The following is a 16,676-nucleotide window of genomic DNA, read 5'->3' as shown; positions in this document are numbered from 1 at the left end:
TTGGCAAAAGGGTGCAGAAAAATATATCCCTTAGAAAAAGGTTTGTAAAACAATATTAAACTGAACAAATTGGCCTGCGTAACAAAGTGCTACAATTATCTAATACAAATATATACATTTTACTTAAATGTTCTTTACTCTTAAATAAATACAAACGTATTATATTGGTTGTGATTTTCATTAATATCAATAGTCGAGATAATAATGCCAAGTGTGTCTGACTATCCGTCTGTCTAGATCTAAGAGGTTATAAAAGAAATACGCTCAATTTGTTTTTAACAACATTTGTTATTTTTGCACGCAGATCAAGTTTGTCTACGATTTGTGGCAAGTAAATTTACTTCCTCGCAAAAACGAATAGTATAATTTAAAACCTACTTACAATACTAACAATTTTAATAATTTGTACAAAATTCATTGCGATCAGATTGAAATCTTTGAATCTTGTTGCCAAACCGATTTAAATTTATATGCAAAAAAACATCATCACATATTTCACAGATTGACTAGGGCATTAAGTTAAGAAATTAACAATTTAATCAGCTCCTTAGTGTCTGGACGGTATTCTGAACTTTTCAGGCATTTTTCAATAGCGTTTCTTATTTTATGGATATCTGAGCTTCCAGTCTGTATAGTATCTGAAATTAAAAAGATTAGCTATGGATTTTCGAGACAATTATTCTTACCATTAATAATTTCCATAATAGTCGAAAGTTGTTTATTTTTGAATTCGACAACTGGATTCTTTGCAGTCACTATTTCCCACATAATTATGCCCAAGCTGTAAATATCAGACTCTTTTGTGAACTCCCTTTCTCCGCTCTACGCAAATAAATGTATTTATTATAATTAACAATTTATTCTTTTTTATTTCTTTTCTATATATATAAATGTACCTACATGAACTTCTGGAGCCACATAAACTGACTCTTCCTTGTTAGCTATTGCATTATAAAATATTTGATCCACTTTTCCAATAACGAATATTTTTACATTACGACAGTTATTGAAAAGTAACAGGTTGTCAGTTGTAAGATCACCGTGGACTATATTATTGCTATGCAAATAGTCCAAACCCTACAAAAAATATGAGTTGAGGAAAATATAAAGAGCTTCAAACTTACCACTAGAGACTGTGCAATCCACTCCAACTTAAGAAGGGATTCTCCAAAGGTAAATCTTTTTTTTCGCAATAAATTGTAAAGCGATTCATTTGCACAATCATAAAGCATATAATATTGCACGCATGCATCTTTCAAAAGCCTAGACACTCCGCATAACGTCACAATATTTCTATGTATTAAAGCTTTAAGTTTGTAGACTTCTTTCAGGAAATCCATTTCTGTTTCTTTGTTTGCTAGAAACAATATCACATTCACTTTTTTGACTAAAAATCCAGCTCGCCAATTTGCTTTACAGCCGAGGCCATATCTACCATTCTTAAACTGTAAGTAATATCAGCATCAGTAAATTATTTTACCTTAATATCGATAGTACCATACACATTCTGTAATCTCTATATCTTCGAAGTTTATTGGTGTGTAAAGCCTTAAATCAATTCCTAGAAAAGCGATAAGACCTTTCATAGTCGGTCGACTTTCTGGATCTCGACCCCAGCACTTTTCAATTATTGCCTTTATTAGATTAGAATCTTTACAAATTTGCATGTCATTTATATTTGGACGAGCACCTGGAGCAATAGAACTTTTAAAAAATAAGCTAAGTATTTCTAAAAATTTTTACCATTAATAATTTTATTTTGGATGGCCAAAGGGTGCATATTTTTTTTTTGCAAGTCATTAAATGGCTTCTTTTCAGCGAATACTTCCCAGAAAGTGATTCCATAGCTAAACACATCACACTTTTCCGTATATTTACCATCAGCAGTCTATGTAGTAGTTTAAAGATTGGATTATTATTATTATTATTAAAATTATATTGTACCTGATTATGTTTAAAGAGATACTTACACAAACTTCTGGAGCCATATAACCAATTGTCCCAATAAGTTCCGTATTTTCTGTTGCATATTGTTTTACAGTACCAAAATCGCATATTTTCAATGTGCGATAATTATTGAAAAGTAACAGGTTTTGAGTTTTAAGATCGCGATGAATTGTTTTTTTGCTGTGCAAATATTCCATGCCCTATAAAAAGAGTAAGATTAAGATTTGTACTTACATAAATCATATAATACATACATTGGCACATTGCAACATCCAGTGAAGCTTTTCGATATTTGAAACTTTTCCGATCTTTTTTTGCAAGTAATCATAGAGTGATCCACAGTCTGAGTATTCGAAAATGAGGCATATGTTTTTTTGGCGATAGGAGCCATGGAATGTGACAATATTTTCATGCTTGAGTTCTTGTAGATTCCGGATTTCTCGAAGAATATTTGTTTCCGAATCTTTATTATTGCCTTTTTCCAAACATTTCACAGCAACCTTTACACTTTTATTTGTTATCCAAATTCCTTTATATACAACACCATAGCTACCACTTCCAATCTTTAAATACACATTTATGCTATGAATAGCAAATGGCCACGATTTATTCTATAGATAATAACTTTCTTACCCTCTCTCTCAGTTTAAAATCGCGTGAGTTGTTCATGTCGAAGAACTCAAACTGACTAAAACGTCTAAACTACGATTGCATTTATTCAGACAAATTGTACATAACGTTGATAAGAACTTGTTATCAATATGCAATACAATAATAAAGCAATACAGTAATAAGGTTTTAAGTTTATAGATTTCTTTCAGGAAACTCATTTCCGTTTATTTATTGCATCGAATTATGTTCACATCCATTTTGCTGATTAAAATTCAGATCGCCAATATGCTTTACAGCCGAAACCATCAGCATCAGTAAATTATTGTATCTTAATATCAATAGTACCTTACACATTTTGTAATCTATATTTCTTCAAGGTATGTAAAGTCTTGAATCAATTTCTAGAAAAGAGACAAGACGTTTCATAGTCGGTCGACTCTTTGGATCTCTATCCCAAAACTTTTTAATTATTGTCTTTATAAGATCAGAATCTTTATAGGGTGCATATTGCTATTGTTTCGGAGAAATTGCTTATCACGCTGATAAGACGTTGTTATCAATGCAAGTCGTTTTGATAGGTGATGATTGAAGAAATTGAGGGTTATTGAATTCTGTATTATACTAACACAAAATCTTTTTTATACCCGCTACCCACAGGGTAGAAGAGTATTATAATTTTGTACGCACATAAAATGTATGAAACATGCAGAGAGAGGAAAAAGGCATCTCCGACCCCATATTGTAAATATATTTATATCAATATCGCCATGATACACACGAAAAAAACAAATAATAGCGCAATCTTAAATTTAGAGCCGAATATTGGTATTTACGCTAATAATAAATAATTTTATAAGGCTAAAAGAGTTGCTGCAGTTCGGCTTTAGTTTGGTATATTTTGTACTTATATATTTTGAATAAAATAATATATCGATATACCAAATATATTTATGAAGCCTTCAATATATAATATTAGTACAGAAAAAAAAACAAATATCATGCGTAATACAATCCTAACAACAGTTTTTACGATTTTTGAAAATTTGGTTGCTATCAGATTACAAATTTAGAAGTTTCTTAATATATTTTTACCCGCTACCCATAGGGTAGAAGAGTATTATAACTTTGGCCGGCAGCCAATGTAACAGATAGAAGGAGGCATCTCCGACCCTATAAAGTATATATATTCTTGATCTGCATCAATAGCCGCGACGATCTAGTTATGTCCGACAGTCCGCATGAAACACTGGATCTCAGAAACTATAAGAGATAGAGCTATATTTTTTCGACAGCATTTGTTATGTTTGCACGCAGATTAAATTTATTTCAAATTTTTGCGAATAACAAGCGTAAAGCTTTAAAGCTTAGTCGCGTACTTTCTAGGAGTTTTAGATGCTTTGGCCTACAATCTGGTATATTGTGCAATCTATGGTATATTTTAAATGTGGTAATACCATTCGCTATATTTTTAGTATTTTTTAAATATTTTTGGTGTATTTTGAGAATAATACCGCAATATTTTGCTTTTATTCAAAATGGGTAGCGGGTATCTCACAGTCGACCACACTCTTACTTATTGACAGACTGTAAATGTGAAGACATAATTGATTTGATATTTTTATTCCATAGTATATTTGTTATGTATCATTTTAGTATTTTTCGAAATATGTTTACTATAGTATCGTACTGTTTTGCTTTCATTGAAGATGGATAGAGGGTATCTCAGAGTCGCATAGACTGTAGCTTTCATCACATATTCCACAGATTGACTAGTGCAATAAGTTAAGAAATTAACATTTCAATCAGCTCCTTAGTATCTGGACGGTATTCTGCAGTTTTCAGGCATTCTTCAATAGCGTTTCTTATTTTACGGATATCTGAGCTTCCAGTCTGTATAGTATCTGAAATTAAAAAGATTAGTTATGCATTTTCGAGACAATTCTCCTTACCATTAATAATTTCCACAATAGTTGAAGGTTGTTTATTTTTGAATTCGAAAACTGGATTCTTTGCAGTCACTATTTCCCACATAATTATGCCAAAGCTGTAAATGTCAGACTCTTTTGTGAACTCCCTTTCTTTCGCTCTAATAAATGTATTTATTATAATTAACATTTTCTTCTTTTCTATATATATATTATATATAAATGTACCTCGAATTAATTTCTCATCCATTTTTGTGTCTAAAAATCCAGCTCGCCAATTTTCATTACAGCCGAGACCATATCTACCATTCTTAAACTGTAAGTAATATCAGCATCAGTAAATTATTTTATCTTATTATCAATAGTACCTTACACATTCTGTAATCTCTATATCTTCGAAGTTTAGAGGTATATAAAGTCTTAAATCAATTCCTAAAAAAGCGACAATACGTTTCATAGTCGGTCGATTATCTGGATCTTGATCCCAACACTTTTCAATTATTGCCTTTATAAGATCAGAATCCTTACAAATGTGCATGTCATTTATATCTGGACGAGCACCTGGAACAATAGAACTTTTAAAAATAAGTTAAGTATTTTTTAAAAATATTACCATTACTAATTTTGTATTGGATGGCTAAAGGGTGCATATTTTTTTTCTTTAATTCATCAAATGGCTTCTTTTCAGCGAATACTTCCCAGAAAGTGATCCCATAGCTAAACACATCACACTTTTCCGTATATTTACCATCAGCAGTCTATGTAGTAGTTTAAAGATTGGATTATTATTATTATTATTAAAATTATATATTTTACCTGATTATGTTTAAAGAGATACTTACACAAACTTCTGGAGCCATATAACCAATTGTCCCAATAAGTTCCGTATTTTCTGTTGCATATTGTTTTACAGTACCAAAATCGCATATTTTCAATGTGCGATAATTATTGAAAAGCAACAGATTTTGTGTTTTAAGATCGCGATGCACTGTTTTTTTGCTGTGCAAATATTCCATGCCCTATAAAAAGAGTAAGATTAAGATTTGTACTTACATAAATCATACAATACATACATTGGCACATTGCAACATCCAGTGAAGCTTTTCGATATTTGAAACTCTAACGATTTTTTTTTGCAAGTAATCATAGAGTGATCCACAGTCTGAGTACTCGAAAATGAGGCATATGTTTTTTTGGCGATAGGCGCCATGGAATGTGACAATATTTTCATGCTTGAGTTCTTGTAGATTGCGGATTTCTCGAAGAATATTTGTTTCCGAATCTTTATTATTGCCTTTTTCCAAACATTTCACAGCAACCTTTACACATTTACGAGTATTTGTTATCCAAATTCCTTCATATACAACACCATAGCTACCACTTCCAATCTTTAAATACACATTTATGCTATGAATAGCAATTGGGAACGATTTATTCTATAGATCATTTCTTTCTTACCCTTTCTTTCAGTTGAATATCGAGTGAGTTGTTCATTTCGAAGAACGCAAAGAGACTAAAATGTCTAAACTACGATTGCTATTTAATCAGACAAATTGTACATAACGTTGATAAGAACTTGTTATCAATATGCAATGCAATAATTAAGCAATAATGTAATAAAGTTTAAAGTTTATTGGATCGAATTATTTTCGCATCAATTATTACCTTTCTAAGATCAGAATCTTTACAAATTTGACTTGTCATTTATATCTGGACGAGCACCTGGAACAATTGGACTTTTAAAAAATTAGTTATACAATTTTTAAAAATTTTACCATTAATAATTTGTTTTGGATGGTCAAAGGGTGCATATTGCTACTGCTTCGGACAAATTGCTTATCACGCTGACAAAAAGTTGTTATCAATGCAAGTGGTTTTGATAAAAGGTGATGATTGAAGAAATTGAGGGTTATTGAATTATGGATTATAACGTTATACTAACGGGAAATGGAAGTTGGCCATCCTTTTTATACCCGATACCCACAGGGTAGAAGGGTTTTATAATTGTTTACGCAATTTTAGTTGCACATAAAATGTATGTAACATGCAGAGAGAGGAAAAGACATCTCCGACCCCATAATGTAAATATATGTTATTTACATATATCATTATCGTCATGATATACATGAATCAAAGAAAAACAAGTAAGAAAGTTACCAAATTTTATATTTGACATATCAATATAGTACCACATTTAAAATATACCATAAACAACACAATGTACCAGATAGTCGGCCAAAGCAACTCAGACCCTTAGTAAGTAGGCGTTTTTGCCCATACAAAAGTATTTCCTTAATAACTTCCATAATTTTTATCTGATCGCAACCAAATTACTAAACCCGCTACCCACAGGGTAGAAGGGTATTATAACAGGTAGAAGGAAGCATCTGCGACCCTATAAAGTATATATATTCTTGATCAGCGTCAACAGCCAAGACGATCTGGCCATGTCATGCCACTGGATCTCAGATACTATAAGAGATATAGATATAATATTTGGACAGCATTTGTTATGTTTCCACGCAGATCAAATTTATTTCAAATTTTTGCCACGTCCACTTCTGCCCCCGCAATCAATCAAAATCAAATAACAAGCGTAATTTTAAAGCTTTAAAACTTAGACGCGTACGTACAATTTGGTATTTTGTGCAATTTATGGTATATTTTGAATGTGGTACTATATCGATAAACCAAATATACCGCTCGCAATTATTTTTAGTATTTTTGTAATATTTTTGGTATATTGAGAAAAATAACACAATGTTTTGCTTTTATTCAAACACAGATTGACTGGTGCATTAAGTTAAGAAATTAACATTTTAATCAGCTCCTTAGTATCTGGTCGGTATTCTGCAGCTTTCAGGCATTTTTCAATAGCGTTTCTTATTTTACGGATATCTGAGCTTCCAGTCTGTATAGTATCTGAAATAAAAAGATTAGCTATGGATTTCGATACAATTCTCCTTACCATTAATCATTTCCTCAATAGTCGAAGGTTGTTTAACTTTCAATTCGAAAACTGGATTCTTTGCAGTCACTATTTCCCACATAATTATGCCAAAGCTGTAAATGTCAGACTCTTTTGTGAACTCCCTTTCTCCGCTCTACGCAAATAAATGTATTTATTATAATTAACATTTTCTTCTTTTCTATACATTTATATATACAAATGTACATACATGAACTTCTGGAGCCACATAAACTGACTCTTCCTTGTTAGCTATTGCATTATAAAATATTTGATCCACTTTTCCAATAAAGAATATTTTTACATTACGACAGTCATCGAAGAGTAGAAGGTTGTCAGTTGTAAGATCACCGTGGACTATATTATTGCTATGCAAATAGTCCAAACCCTATGAGACCAGGAATATGAGACTAGGAAAATATAACGAACTTCAAACTTACCACTAGACACTGCGCCATCCATTCCAACTTAAGAAGAGATTCTCCATAAGTAAATCGTTTTGTGCGCAATAAATCGTAAAGCGATTCATTTGCACAATCATAAAGCATATAATATTGGCCGCATTCGTCTTCCAAAAACCTAGAAACTCCACATAATGTCACAATATTTCTATGTATTAAAGCTTTAAGTTTGTAGACTTCTGTCAAGAAATCTATTTCCGTTTGTTTATTGCACGAATTAATTTCTCATCCATTTTTGTGTCTAAAAATCCAGCTCGCCAATTTTCATTACAGCCGAGACCATATCTACCAGTCCAAATCTGTAAGTAATATCAGCATCAGTAAATTCTTTTATCTTAATATCAATAGTACCTTACACATTCTGTAATCTCTATATCTTCGAAGTTTATAGGTATGTAAAGTCTTAAATCAATTCCTAGAAAAGCGACAAGACGTTTCATAGTCGGTCGATTATCTGGATCTTGATCCCAACACTTTTCAATTATTGTCTTTACAGGATCAGAATCTTTACAAATGTGCATGTCATTTATATCTGGACGAGCACCTGGAACAATAGAACTTTTAAAAATACAGTTAAGTACTTTTTAAAAATATTACCATTACTAATTTTGTATTGGATAGCTAAAGGGTGCATATTTTTTTTCTTTAATTCATCAAATGGCTTCTTTTCAGCGAATACTTCCCAGAAAGTGATCCCATAGCTAAACACATCACACTTTTCCGTATATTTACCATCAGCAGTCTATGTAGTAGTAGTTTAAAGAATTAAAATTATATATTGTACCTGATTATGATTAAAGAGATACTTACACAAACTTCTGGAGCCATATAACCAATTGTCCCAATACAATCCGTATTTTCTGTTGCATGTTGTTTTACAGTACCAAAATCGCAAATTTTCAATGTGCGATAATTATTGAAAAGTAAAAGATTTTGAGTTTTAAGATCGCGATGAAATGTTTTTTTGCTGTGCAAATATTCCATGCCCTATAAAAAGAGTGAGGTTAAGATTTGTACTTACATATACATCATACAATACATACATTGCCACATTGCAACATCCAGTGAAGCTTTTCGATGTTTGAAACTCTTACGATTTTTTTTTGCAAATAATCATAGAGTGATCCACAGTCTGAATACTCGAAAACGAGGCATATGTTTTCTTGGCGATAGTCGCCATGGAATGTGACAATATTTTCATGCTTGAGCTCTTGTAGATTGCGGATTTCTCGAAGAATATTTGTTTCCAAATCTTCATTAATGCTTTTTTCCAAACATTTCACAGCAACCTTCACACATTTACGAGTATTTGTTATCCAAATTCCTTCATATACAACACCATAGCTACCACTTCCAATCTTTAAATACACATTTATGCTATGAATAGTAAATGGGAACGATTTATTCTATAGATCATTACTTTCTTACCCTCTTTATCAGTGTAATCTCCATGTCGAAGAACGCGAAGTGACTAAAACGTGTAAACTACGATTTCCGTTGATTCAGACAAATTGCGCATTACGATGATAAAAACTTGTTATCAATATGTCATACAATAATACAAATAATTCAATAAAAGTGCATGTAAGACCAAGTTCTAAAATCAAGCACAATCGTGCAAAAAAAAAAAGATTGTATACATGAAATAAGACTACTTTAATAAAACGTTTTTAGCACTAAGATCACAAGTTTAAAAAATTACAAAAAATTACAACATTTTGTTATCCATGGAAATTTCTATAAAGTTTTTAATTAGTTTTGAGTGTTTTTGTTCATAGCTCGGTTAGTCGAGCTGTTGCAAACCATTTCCAACTGCAGTCGAATCGATGACAAATATTTCGTAAGTAAAAAATCAACTTGATTATCGCTAATTGATTACTAATACAATGATAAAATAAAAGTAAGATAATAAATAAATAGAAAAAAAAAAACAATAAAATATTATCTACCAATATTTCTTTGATTTTATAATAAGAGTTTTTGTCTTACAGCTATATGATTTTTACTGCCGCTACCCATAGGGTAGAAGGGTATTAGAACTTTATTCCGGCAGGAAATGAATGAAACAGGTAGAAGGAAGCATCTCCGATCCCATAAAGTTTATATATTTTTGAACAGCGTTAACAGCCGAGACGATCTAGCCATGTCCATCTGTCCGTATGAAACATTGGATCTCATGGACTATAAGAGATAGAGCTATGTATATTTTTTTTGTTTGCATGTATTTGTTATGTTTTCACGCAGATTAAATTTATTTCAAATTTTTGCGAATAACAAGCGTAAAGCTTTAAGCTTAGTCGCGTACTTACTGGGAGTTTTATATGCTTTGGCCTACAATCTGGTATATTGTGCAATCTATGGTATATTTTAAATGTGGTCCTACATCGATGTACCAAATATACCGTTCGCTATATTTTTAGTATTTTTTAACAAATATTTTTGGTGTATTTTGAGAATAATACCGCAATATTTCGCTTTTATTCAAAATGGGTAGCGGGTATCTCACAGTCGAGCACACTCTTATTTGTTGACAGACTGTAAATGTGAAGACATAATTGATTTGATATTTTCATTCCATAGTATATTTGTTATGTATCATTTTAGTATTTTTCGAAATATGTTTACTATAGTATCGTACTGTTTTGCTTTCATTGAAGATGGATAGAGGCTATCTCAGAGTCGCATAGAATGTAGCTTTCATCACATATTCCACAGATTGACTAGTGCATTACGTTAAGAAATTAACATTTTAATCAGCTCCTTAGTATCTGGACGGTATTCTGCAGTTTTCAGGCAGTCTTCAATAGCGTTTCTTATTTTACGGATATCTGAGGTTCTAGTGTGTATAATATCTGAAATTAAAGAGATTAGCTATGCTTTTTCGAGAAAATTATTCTTACCATTAATAATTTTCATAATAGTCGAAGGTTGTTTATTTTTGAATTCGACAACTGGATTCTTTGCAGTCACTATTTCCCACATAATTATGCCAAAGCTGTAAATGTCAGACTCTTTTGTGAACTCTCTTTCTCCGCTCTACGCAAATAAATGTATTTATTATAATTAAGATTTTCTTTTCTTCTATATATATAATATATAAATGTACCTACATGAACTTCTGGAGCTACATAAACTGACTCTTTGTTGTTAACTATTGCATTATAAAATAGTTCATCCACTTTTTTAATAACGAATATTTTTACATTACGACAGTTATCGAAAAGTAACAGGTTTTCAGTTGTAAGATCACCGTGGACTATATTATTGCTATGCAAATAGTCCAAACCCTACAAAGAATATGAGATCTGGAAAATTCAGTTTCAAATGCGTTTCAAACTTACCTGGAGACACTGGTAGATCCATTCTAGCTTAAGATAGGAATCTCTATTGGTACATTTTTGATCGTGAAATAAGTTGTGAATCGATACAGTTGAACACTCAAAAAGCAAGTAAATACAATTTTTTTTTTCCCTAGAAACTCCATATAAAGTCACAATATTTTGATGTATTAATTCTTTAAGTTTATAGACTTCTTTCAGGAAATCCATTCCCATTGGCTTAACTGATCGAAGTAATATCAAATCTACTTTTTTGTCTGAAAATCCAGATCGCCAATATGCTTTGCAGAGACCATATCTACCATTCATAAACTGTAAGTAATATCAGCATCAGTAAATTATTTAGCTTAATATCAATAGTACTTTACATATTCTGTAATATCTATATCTTCGAAGTTTATAGGTATGTAAAGCCTTAAATCAATTTCTAGAAAAGCGACAAGACGTTTCATAGTCGGTCGACTATCTGGATCTCGATCCCAACACTTTTCAATTATTGCCTTTATAAGATTAGAATCTTTACTAATTTGCATGTCATTTATATCTGGACGAGCACCTGGAACAATAGAACTTTTAAAAAATAAGCTATGTATTTCTTAAAAATGTTACCATTAATAATTTTGTTTTGGATGGCCAAAGGGTGCATATTTGTTTGTTGTAAGTCATCAAATGGCTTCTTTTCAGCGAATACTTCCCAGAAAGTGATCCCATAGCTAAACACATCACACTTTTCCGTATATTTACCATCAGCAGTCTATGTAGTAGTTTAAGGAATTAAAATTATATATTGTACCTGATTATGTTTAAAGAGATACTTACACAAACTTCTGGAGCCATATAACCAATTGTCCCAATAAGTTCCGTATTTTCTGTTGCATATTGTTTTACAGTACCAAAATCGCATATTTTCAATGTGCGATAATTATTGAAAAGTAACAGATTGTGTGGTTTAAGATCGCGATGAATTGTTTTTTTGCTGTGCAAATATTCCATGCCCTATAAAAAGAATGAGATTAAGATTTGTACTTACATACACATCATACAATACATACATTGGCACATTGCAACATCCAGTGAAGCTTTTCGATGTTTGAAACTCTTACGATTTTTTTTTGCAAGTAATCATAGAGTGATCCACAGTCTGAGTACTCGAAAATGAGGCATATGTTTTTTTGGCGATAGGCGCCATGGAATGTGACAATATTTTCATGCTTGAGCTCTTGTAGATTGCGGATTTCTCGAAGAATATTTGTTTCCGAATCTTTATTATTGCCTTTTTCCAAACATTTTACAGCAACCTTCACACTTTTAATAGCATTTGTTCTCCAAATTCCTTTATATACAACACCATAGCTACCACTCCCAATCTTAAAATACACATTTATGTATACTCGTATGTTAACATATGTGTAAAAATAATAAACGCAAATGATTTGTTCTTACCCTTTTCAGCGAGGACACCTCCTTATGATGCACAGTGATGTCTTTGCTGTCCATGGTGAAGAACACGAACTGACTAAAACGTCTTCAATATGATTGCCGTTGATTCGAACATATTGCTCATCCCGCTGATAAGAATTTGTTATCAATATGTAATACAAGTGGTTTTGATAAAAGTTTATGATAGAGGAAATTGAGGCTTAATAAATAGAACGTAATGACAACAGGAAGCGAAACATTTATGCTATGAATAGCAAATGGGAACGATTTAATCTATATGTTATTACTTTCTTTTTTGGATAACAAGTTCGAAGGATAAACCTTTTAGTTTTGAGTATATTCTTACCAATATATAATCGACCAGAATATAAAAATATCTGATTCCGATTGCGACATTAGCAAATCGTTATTTTCTTTTTATTATATTCTGTGTACATTATTTTTTGCACACCTTTCGTGCAAACGGGTGCAGAAAAATATATCCCTTAGAAAAGGTTTTTAAAACAATATCGATCTGAAAAAATTGGCCTGCGTAACAAAGTGCTACAATTATCTAATACAAATATATACATTTTTATACCCGCTACCCATAGGGTAGAAGGGTATTATAACTTTGTGCCGGCAGGAAATGTATGTAACAGGTAGAAGGAGGCATCTCCGACCCTATAAAGTATATATATTCTTGATCAGCGTCAACAGCCGAGACGATCTAGCCATGTCCGTCTGTCCGTCTGTGTGTCTGTGTGTCTGTCCGTCTGTCCGTCTGTCCGTATGAACACCTAGATCTCAGAGACTATAAGAGATAGAGCTAGCATTTGTTATGTTTGCACGCAACAGCATTTGTTATGTTTGCGCGCAGATCAAGTTTGTTTGAAATTTTTGCCACGCCCACTTCCGCCTCCGCAAATAAAAAATATCGAATAACAAGCGTAATTTTAAAGCTAGAGTTGCGTTTGGTATATACAATAATAACTATAGTAATATATTATTAATATATTTTTATATTTAATATATTTTGATAAAAAAAAAAATACCGCAATATTTTGTTTTTATTCAAAATGGGTAGCGGGTATCTCACAGTCGAGCATACTTGATAGTAGATTTCTTACTTGATACTTGATACTTCTTATTAATAAGAACTTCGATCTTATATTCAATCTTCTTGAAATCAAGATGTGCTTTCTAACACTAGGATTTTCATGTTCTTCTTCTTGGCGCACTTTTGCAACAAAAATCTTGCTTTAAAATTTTTTTTCTAAAGAATTTATGTCATACTTACATACATTTTACATAGCTATAACATTTCATTATCCGTTGATTATAGGAATGAAATCAAAATACTTAAATCAGAAATTTTGAATTTGAAATAAAAAGCTTAATTCTGAGCAAAACTTTTAGATTAGGTTACTTTCCAACCACAAAATAATAAATAATAAGAAGAATTAAAATATTAAATTTTAGAATTATTGCGAATCTTTTAGTTCCAACAATATGTTGACACAATTCTCGTTAGTTAGTAGAAATGTCACTAATTATTCAGTAAGTAGTGGGATGAGCCTGGACTTAAAGCTTTGCTAGTTTGCATACACAAATTTTAATATTCCTTTAGTATAAAAAATAAATTTAATTTATTTGTTTAGGTCGCTGTTGATTTCACCATAGATTATTTTATTTCTCACATTTGATTCAAAGTGGTAAAGAGTTGAACTTCAAATCTGTTTTTAAGAACAGGAACAATGAGCTTTTTACCTCAACCTCATCCTCATCTTCATCCTCAGCGTCAACGTCAGCGACATCGATAATTCCGGTCTATGGTTTTCGGGAGCAGATGTTATTTTTTGGCATCTTCTTGCCCCACCAGAAACCCCCATTAAAAAAACAGGAATTGCGTTCGTTCTTTGAGCCCGGCTGCAGCTCAAAGCAAAACAAAACACAACAAAAAGCAAAAAAAGAAAAAATAAATAAAAAGCAAAGCACTTGTTCAGCTTGAGCTGAGGCTCAACAACAATTTTTTGGGAAGGTGCTTCTAAGTAATGCGGGATGCGGGAAGAGGGAAGCGGGGAGAGGGAAGCGGGGAGATGTGGAAGTGTGGCCCGGTTGCCCGGCTGTGTCTGATTCAGGTTTTGCTTTTGGCGCAAAAATTGTGCTCAACATTCTGTGCAGCAGGTATTCAGTGCAGCAACAGCAGCAGCCGCACAAATTGGCGCAAAATTTACAGATGCCGCACAAAATAAAAAAAAAAGAAATGAGAAAAAAAGAAAGAGAATTGCGATGTCGTGGAGAGCTGAATAACTCAGCTGTGCGCAAAATTTATGAGCTCGTCATGTCAGCGAAGCGGATGGCAGGGGAGACAAGCAAGAGAGGGGTGTGGGGATTAGGGAGTGCTGACTGCACTTTCGCCGCCCCACGCACTAAAAATAGATCTGGTCGGCAGCCCTAATGTATAATGTATCTGCTAGATACATTTTGTGCGCCTGCGCCTGCCACGTGCACATGCAACGTTGCAACTCTCCGACAGTGACTGTTGTTGTCGCTTGCCGGGAATTCGTTTAATGAGCTCATTTATTAATTAGGCAAACGTGACGTCAGCTCGCAGCAAGCAAGCAACGGGACAGAGATACAGCTACCAAAAGAGACAGAGAGAAGAGGTAGGGAGGGAAGAGCGAGAGGGAGATCGATCAGGAGACAACGCAACCCTCTGACAATGTGTTTTTTTTCTTTCAACTTTGTCAGGGGCAATCCTCGCGTGCCGCATACAACCGATAATAAAGTGTGGTACGTGGCTCACAGCCCATAGAACACAATTCACTCTACATTTCCACATTTCCATTTACTTACAACACAGCATGTGATTTACTTGCTGCCTTAGTTGCCACCACGCAAGCTGCTTTCAGCGGAAGTTGGCCACAAAAGTAGCTCAACAGCAGGCCGATCACGTAGTCGCTAATATACTATGGCAATCTATCTATCGCGCAGATAAAGATACAAAACTGCATTTATTGAAACGCATTTCCACAAAAATGACGCATCCGATTTTTTGCTTTTCACGCATTTTCGTTTTCAAGTGGGTTTTCTTTGTGATTTTCTCGTTTTTGGCGCGAGGGTTGATTTTTGCATTTGGCCAGCGGACCTGTGCTTGCAACCCCCAAATATGCCACAAACCCTTAGATGTTGCATTTGTTGCAGGTAGCCAAAATTGAATATTGAAATCCTTTCTTTAATTTTTTCTTTGGCCACTTAATGACTAACCGTCTCAGTTGCTCTGACCAGCTGTTTTTGAGCTGTGACTCAGCAATATATGCATATATTGTCAATATGTGGCATAAAGACACACATCTGACTATATTCGCGTATTTATTGCCCACTGTGGCATTTCTATGTCGGTTTCAAACTCTTGTTTTCACTTTCGTTTGTGGGCAACGCTTGAATAAGCGCCTCGAGCGCGAAAGTGTTTTTCGTTTTTATTTTATTGCTGTTTTCGTTTGTTTTCATTGTTGTTGCTCAGGTTGAGTTTTTTTTGTAGACACGTCTCATCCATTAGGCCGTTTAATGCTGCATGAAACTAGTGTTGACCTTGGACTAAGGGGCCCCAAACATCATCATCAAAATAACAAACCAACAAAGCGACAACAACAAGAACCTAAATGTAATATTTACAAAATTCGTACACGTTTCGACATATACTTACATTGTTACATACGTACGCATTTACATTATTCAAACATACATAAATTCAACCCGTTTGGCTAGCATATGTAAGATCTGGCAACTCTGTTGGCTCTTTTCATGTTAACAACAACTCTCTTAGCATGTATTCGCTCGCTCTCTTTGGATGCTCTCTCCGTCAGGGTGTCATGCATATGACAAGGTAACGCAACTGTCCGTAGGCTGCAAATAAGTTTCTGCTAGTTTACTAAATTATTGCATAATTCATTAAAGTGAGTATGTGTAATTTCTTCAATTTTATTCAATAGTTTTTAATTGA

General features: G+C 33.0%; 4 protein-coding genes across 4 annotated transcripts; all 4 read right to left on the bottom strand.

Moving 5' to 3' along the window:
* Nucleotides 1-1,387: 1,387 nt before the first annotated feature.
* LOC117573529 (mitogen-activated protein kinase kinase kinase 7-like) lies at nucleotides 1,388-2,620 on the bottom strand. Its single transcript, XM_052006866.1, has 6 exons — nucleotides 2,581-2,620; nucleotides 2,202-2,510; nucleotides 1,971-2,147; nucleotides 1,744-1,888; nucleotides 1,498-1,690; nucleotides 1,388-1,445 (listed from the first exon to the last, which is right to left on the bottom strand). The coding sequence occupies exons 1-6, from the start codon at nucleotides 2,614-2,616 to the stop codon at nucleotides 1,388-1,390; spliced, it is 918 nt and encodes a 305-aa protein (XP_051862826.1). The 5' UTR covers nucleotides 2,617-2,620.
* Nucleotides 2,621-4,742: 2,122 nt separating this feature from the next.
* On the bottom strand, nucleotides 4,743-9,410 carry LOC127565928 (mitogen-activated protein kinase kinase kinase 7-like). The gene is made up of 7 exons (XM_052006865.1): nucleotides 9,342-9,410; nucleotides 9,203-9,271; nucleotides 5,558-5,803; nucleotides 5,327-5,503; nucleotides 5,098-5,242; nucleotides 4,853-5,045; nucleotides 4,743-4,800 (listed from the first exon to the last, which is right to left on the bottom strand). Exons 1-7 carry the CDS (start codon nucleotides 9,363-9,365, stop codon nucleotides 4,743-4,745), a joined length of 912 nt encoding a protein of 303 aa, XP_051862825.1. The 5' UTR covers nucleotides 9,366-9,410.
* Nucleotides 7,240-8,131, bottom strand: LOC117573961 (mitogen-activated protein kinase kinase kinase mom-4-like). The gene is made up of 4 exons (XM_034257502.2): nucleotides 7,893-8,131; nucleotides 7,664-7,840; nucleotides 7,453-7,588; nucleotides 7,240-7,406 (listed from the first exon to the last, which is right to left on the bottom strand). Exons 1-4 carry the CDS (start codon nucleotides 7,998-8,000, stop codon nucleotides 7,288-7,290), a joined length of 540 nt encoding a protein of 179 aa, XP_034113393.2. The 5' UTR covers nucleotides 8,001-8,131; the 3' UTR covers nucleotides 7,240-7,287.
* Nucleotides 9,411-10,509: 1,099 nt separating the features above from the next.
* LOC127565010 (mitogen-activated protein kinase kinase kinase 7-like) lies at nucleotides 10,510-12,748 on the bottom strand. Its single transcript, XM_052006864.1, has 8 exons — nucleotides 12,695-12,748; nucleotides 12,304-12,618; nucleotides 12,071-12,247; nucleotides 11,861-12,005; nucleotides 11,255-11,391; nucleotides 11,024-11,200; nucleotides 10,814-10,949; nucleotides 10,510-10,765 (listed from the first exon to the last, which is right to left on the bottom strand). Exons 1-8 carry the CDS (start codon nucleotides 12,746-12,748, stop codon nucleotides 10,647-10,649), a joined length of 1,260 nt encoding a protein of 419 aa, XP_051862824.1. The 3' UTR covers nucleotides 10,510-10,646.
* Between the last annotated feature and the right edge of the window lie 3,928 nt (nucleotides 12,749-16,676).

This window comes from Drosophila albomicans, chromosome 2R, assembly GCF_009650485.2.
Source record: "Drosophila albomicans strain 15112-1751.03 chromosome 2R, ASM965048v2, whole genome shotgun sequence".
Classification (NCBI taxonomy): domain Eukaryota; kingdom Metazoa; phylum Arthropoda; class Insecta; order Diptera; family Drosophilidae; genus Drosophila; species Drosophila albomicans.
This window is presented reverse-complemented; position numbering and strand designations above follow the sequence as displayed.

Coding starts and splice junctions, on each gene's coding strand:
- LOC127565928 (XM_052006865.1), bottom strand. CDS start 9,365: ATGGAGATTACACTGATAAAGAGG. Junction 5,046..5,097: donor CCAATACAAAATTAGTAATG/GTAATATTTTTA, acceptor CTATTGTTCCAG/GTGCTCGTCCAGATATAAAT. Junction 4,801..4,852: donor GAGATTACAGAATGTGTAAG/GTACTATTGATA, acceptor TATTACTTACAG/TTTAAGAATGGTAGATATGG.
- LOC117573529 (XM_052006866.1), bottom strand. CDS start 2,616: ATGAACAACTCACGCGATTTTAAACTGAGAGAGAGG. Junction 1,889..1,970: donor ATATGGCTCCAGAAGTTTGT/GTAAGTATCTCT, acceptor ACTACTACATAG/ACTGCTGATGGTAAATATAC. Junction 1,446..1,497: donor GAGATTACAGAATGTGTATG/GTACTATCGATA, acceptor TATTACTTACAG/TTTAAGAATGGTAGATATGG.
- LOC127565010 (XM_052006864.1), bottom strand. CDS start 12,748: ATGGACAGCAAAGACATCACTGTGCATCATAAGGAGGTGTCCTCGCTG. Junction 12,006..12,070: donor ATATGGCTCCAGAAGTTTGT/GTAAGTATCTCT, acceptor ACTACTACATAG/ACTGCTGATGGTAAATATAC. Junction 11,201..11,254: donor GGATCTACCAGTGTCTCCAG/GTAAGTTTGAAA, acceptor TATTCTTTGTAG/GGTTTGGACTATTTGCATAG.
- LOC117573961 (XM_034257502.2), bottom strand. CDS start 8,000: ATGCTTTATGATTGTGCAAATGAATCGCTTTACGATTTATTGCGCACA. Junction 7,589..7,663: donor ATGTGGCTCCAGAAGTTCAT/GTATGTACATTT, acceptor TTATTTGCGTAG/AGCGGAGAAAGGGAGTTCAC. Junction 7,407..7,452: donor TATTGAGGAAATGATTAATG/GTAAGGAGAATT, acceptor TTTTTATTTCAG/ATACTATACAGACTGGAAGC.